Source organism: Photinus pyralis, unplaced genomic scaffold, assembly GCF_008802855.1.
Source record: "Photinus pyralis isolate 1611_PpyrPB1 unplaced genomic scaffold, Ppyr1.3 Ppyr1.4_LG8, whole genome shotgun sequence".
NCBI lineage: Eukaryota > Metazoa > Arthropoda > Insecta > Coleoptera > Lampyridae > Photinus > Photinus pyralis.
Genome location: NW_022170819.1, coordinates 16394316 through 16399260, shown reverse-complemented (window position 1 = coordinate 16399260; position 4945 = coordinate 16394316). Strand labels below are relative to the sequence as shown.

General features: G+C 38.8%; 1 protein-coding gene across 1 annotated transcript in view; it reads right to left on the bottom strand.

The window, feature by feature from the left end:
• Positions 1 to 1319: 1319 nt before the first annotated feature.
• The window catches only part of LOC116179422 (protein CLEC16A homolog), an 18267-nt gene continuing 14641 nt past the window's right edge, over positions 1320 to 4945 (bottom strand). The window contains exon 10 of the mRNA XM_031499215.1: positions 1320 to 1349. Within this exon, the coding sequence (XP_031355075.1) occupies positions 1320 to 1349 (30 nt within the window). The remainder of the gene's footprint in view (positions 1350 to 4945) is intronic.

Sequence of the window (4945 nt, the reverse complement as noted above, 5' to 3'; positions counted from 1 at the left end):
ATGCATGCCCAGACTGTGCAATACCAACTTTCTTATTTATGGAGATATATATTTTTTTAAATTTTAACCATAGATCCTTCTAGTGGAGAAACACAGAGCGGGCATAGCCAAGGCTTATTGGAAAGTTCTAATAAATGCATGAAAAATACGCTAACGTTACTCGCCTTAGGGCAAAATGTTCTTTATTTGTTTAATTTTTAAAGAAGAAAATTCAATTAATTCGTGTTACTTTCGAATGAAAACTCGCGGTATTTGCTATCCGATATTCTTTGACTTTTCAATATTTACCTTCATTCCTTTCCCGTCACTCTATTCTTCCGATTATTTCCTTCATCTGTTTTATCTCTTTTGCCAATATTGCTGCATCGTCCGTGTATGTCACCTTCTTTTTAAAAATGTGCTTATTAGTTTTATCTCCCCAGCATTTTCTTTATGGTCTTTAGAGTCTCTTTCAGGTTCTTACGATCTTTTAATACCCTTCAAAAATATTCAATAGAAGAATCTTGAAAAAACTTCTTTGCAAGCTTTAAAGGTAACGAAGGGATTTTAGAGGTCTTTAAGAACCTTTAATAGTCGCCGAAAGGTTTTTAAAGGGCTCCCGAATATCTCTAATAAGTGGAGTGTGGACACGTGGGAATCTTCAGTTTAAACTCTCCCTTCCTATACTATGAAGCTCTGCAATAAAGGACACTGCCACTTTTCCAGTTGTGAAAACTTTATCAATCAGCAAGTAAAAATAAATACAACAATCTTTCTAAAAGCACCAACTGGACTAACAGAGACTTCAAAGCACGTTGCTTGTGCGGTCCGCAAACAATATCGCTGGCTTCTCAAGAAAAGTTGAACCAGCCCTCTCTGCGGAGCAGATAAAGAATCCACTAAAGAAGTCAGAGAAGGAATCTTGCAAAAACCAGAAAAGACCCGGGTTAGATGGATCCACATGACATCACACGACACGGTACAAAAAAACGAATCTTGGAAATTCTGTTGGTTTCAACAAGAGAGTGCACCTGCGCACAACGCCCTAATCGTAAGGGTGCTTTCACACACACCGGCAAAACCGGAGCCGGTTCCGGCGCCGGACCGGAAGGAATATGCACACATACCGGCATTTGCCGTCACCGGATCCGGCACCCGGTAAAACGAAGAAGGTTCGGTCAACGCTCGGGCAGGCACCATTTTAGTTTGATTCTGAACGACGCGCGAGAAGCATTGCCATTATGATTAGTGAAAGACATAGGCGCCGCAATTTACTGATATCACTACATCTTAGGCGAAAATATAGGAAACGAGAACGCCAGTACTGGGTTCATCCCATTTTAGCTGTGAGGTATACTGCATTCTGCATTCTAAAATAAAAATATGAGCAAACACTATCCCGACACCGGTTTTCTCAGCTGCGTGTGCATGATTCCATAACTTAACCTTGAAACCGACAAGCTGCTTCCCGCCCCGGCCACCGATTTATCGAGTTCTGGTCCGGCGACACAAACAGCCGGGACGGCATTACGCCGGATCGGACTGTATGTGCAAGCCCAAATTTAATTACATTGCATCCGGCGCCGGAACCGGAACCGGCTCCGGTTTTGCCGGTGTGTGTGAAAGCACCCTAAGAGTATATCTGTCAGTCAAATTTTTAATTTTCCAGTTAATTTGACCCCAACGTCTCCAACCAAATAAAAAAATGGTTTAAGGAAAGGCTGAGAAACTGAGAATAGGAGCCGAAATCTTCACAAAGCAATCACATAATATGTTTTACCTAAGGCATTCCGAAAATAATGGGTGTGACCACCTACCTACATCAATTTACCTCAAAACAAAGGCCCCCAAAACCTTGGCATCGACGCACACGTATCAGAGTAAGACAAGTACAAAAGTATTCGTATCGTGTGTCAATACGAGGATGTTGGTGTAAAATTTTGGTTTCTCCGAAACGAAAGTGGCAGAAGACTTGTGGATTGGCGCACAAATCGGCGCAAAATGAGCACAATAACTTTTGAGATTTAGCAAGTTGGGGTGCCGATTTAGTCGTGCTAATATATAATCCATCTCGCCCGCACCTCTACTCTAAGCATAAAGGGGTCGCAAAGATTCCCACGGGATTCATAATCATTAATAGAAATGTCAACACGTTTTGTATTTTATAAGTAAGATGGTGAGTGTTAGCATTGAATTTATAAATAAATAGGGCGTTAGAGACATATAATCACAGAAACAAATGAAACATGCATTGGTATTTGGTTAAAGATAACTCATTAAAGTTGGCTGCGGTACGCCACTGTGTTCGTTTCAAATTTGGAAGTAAAAAATGGAGACGCTCCTGACCCGTGCACAGCCTGCGACCTTGAAATTATATTATACCGTGTCATTTGTCAAATACAAAACATAACGAATGCCGAATTTGAAACCTATACAACAAAGACCGGTTTTAAAGGGTCCGATGTACCTGCTCTTGTTTTGTAAACCTGCCTTGCAAAGTGCACTTTTGCATTTTAGTTAGCTGCATGTGATGTGAACGTTTTGTGTATTTTGAAAGAATTAACGAATTTGGACCGGATTTGCCGCCAATGTGACTATCAACGGCTTCAACTGTCTGTCCATCTTGTTTATTGTTTAATGTAACACTTTAAAAGGAAAAAAAGATGACTAGCGGCGGTATTCAATTGGCCGACACGCAAACCCCCGTCGACTGTGGGACCTTTCAGTCACAGGAAATCCAGAAAGCTACAAAAATCTACGGAAGACTGTCTTCCTGCACTGTGTACCTTCACTCTATAGGTAAGACCTTACAAGTTTAAGATGCACAAGATCTCAAATTTCGGTACTTTGAAAAACAACTGAACCTAATTACGAGCCCTGTGCCAACTTAAATTGGAGTTTTAGAGCATTCAGTTGCTATGGGTACTAGATCTGGTACTCCACATTTTTGTCATGTTTCCGTTAGGTTGCAATAAATGTTTAGACTTAATTTTTTAAAACCCAAGGTGGACAAAATTTTTTCATCTGATTTATGGTAGATGAATGGTAAGTAGGTACATGCGTCTGAGATATTGAAATTTTTTATTCATTTGAAAGTACTTTCGATGCCAACATTGTGCAATCGTGAAATGACTTTGTCTTCAAATCGCCTGCAGAATGGCCATTGTGGTATGAGCTGTGTGGCCTGTAGCGCCGTCCTGTTGAAACCATTGCTGTAGATGATTTTTCGGTAAAAGTTGGGGTCAGTTTTCAACTGCTCCAAAGCCCATTCAGCGAACACACGTTTATGGTCATCTCGATGGTCATTTAGCTTCAGGTCCTTGCAAGGGTCCCTGCTTCCTTTGATCAAGTCTCCAATCGCAATTTCTCCTCTTTAATCTCAAATAAAAAGAGCAAAGCAACCAATCTTGGAAATGGCGCTAAAAAATGTTATAGAACCTTGTTGGGAGAAAATTGCAAATATAAAAAAATTGCCTAAGGATCCCAGTAGAAATTAGTGACTTCGAAACAATTTTCATATACACATATTAACTATTATTAGTAAATAGAGGGTAGGGTAGTAGTAAGTAGTATCTTTCAAATGATGATACTACCATGAAATTTGGTATGAACCTCGGTATGATAAGGGTATTATTTTATATAAAAACACTGGCTATTTACAGGGCCATATCTAGGTGGTGGCGAGATGGGCGCCCGCCAAGGGCGCAGCTACCGGGGAGGCGCAAAATTGGCCATGAAAAAATTTCTTTTTACATTAGTGTATTAGGAAAAAAATTCCGGTTATTTAAACAAATGTTATTCCAGATTGTTAAACTGTATGTACTGTGACTGTGAATAGCTGGGTCGTTACAACTTACAAAGTGATATTACCTTCATCTCTGCCCTTCCCCCCTTTTGTCTCCTTATGGTAATGTAATATATACAGTGTGTCCAATATAAGAAGGAAAAGCAAGCAAGTCAAATGATATTTTAAAAATTTGTATATTCCGATCAGTCCCGAAAAAAAACGAAATTAATCATATTCGGTTTTATTTTTTGCCGGCCCTGTTTGAAAAGATATCATAAAACAAATACCACTTCCTCATAGGAACTTTTTAAACTGTTCAATTGGCGTCTTTGAGAAACCACCAACAACGATGTATGGCACAATAAGATTCTTTATCACCTATATGTCCTATATCATTTAAATTTAAAGGAACTATCAATGAATTATTTTGATATTTTGTCAACGCCTACTACAGTAAAATGTTAAAAATTATTTATTATTTACCTCAGAAAAATGGCTTGTTACTAAATTTTTAAAATTTTTGGTTTAGTAGGCGTTGACAAAAAGTCAAAATAATTTGTTCTTCTAAATGGCATATTGTACCATAATTGTATTCGTAATAAAAAATGCTACTCAATACATTATGTACTTTTTTCCGGTCCCTATAAAAATATGAAGTTGATGATGATTTCTCAAAGACGAAACGTCGCAGCGAAAATCTTGTAAAATGGTGAGCTTAAAAAGTTACTTTCGGTTTTTTTTAAATCTTCGGAACTGATCGGAATTTCCGCATTTTTAAAACGTGATGTTCATTCTTATCTTGGACACACTGTATTTTGTAATCTTTTCTCCATGTTTTAAAGAAGCAAAATTCTCGGATCAAAAAGCTTCAAACCTTGAACTCAAAAAATTTTCGGAGGACTTCCCGGTCCTTGCGTTTTTGTTGGGGGGTATTTAATACCCCCACGCGCAGGTGTGGGGGGGGGGGCGCAAACTTGAAGTGCCGCCAAGGGCGCGGTTATATCTAGTTACGGCCCTGGCTATTTAAAAAATCAAAATGGCCGCGGTTTTTACTTATCACTAATAATAATCATTTGAAAGATAGGTACTTACCTTACCACTAATGATATGATAATTAATATGTCGCCATTTTGGAAAACTGGCGGCTATATTACATTTTTTTAAGTGGTCAGCGTTTTT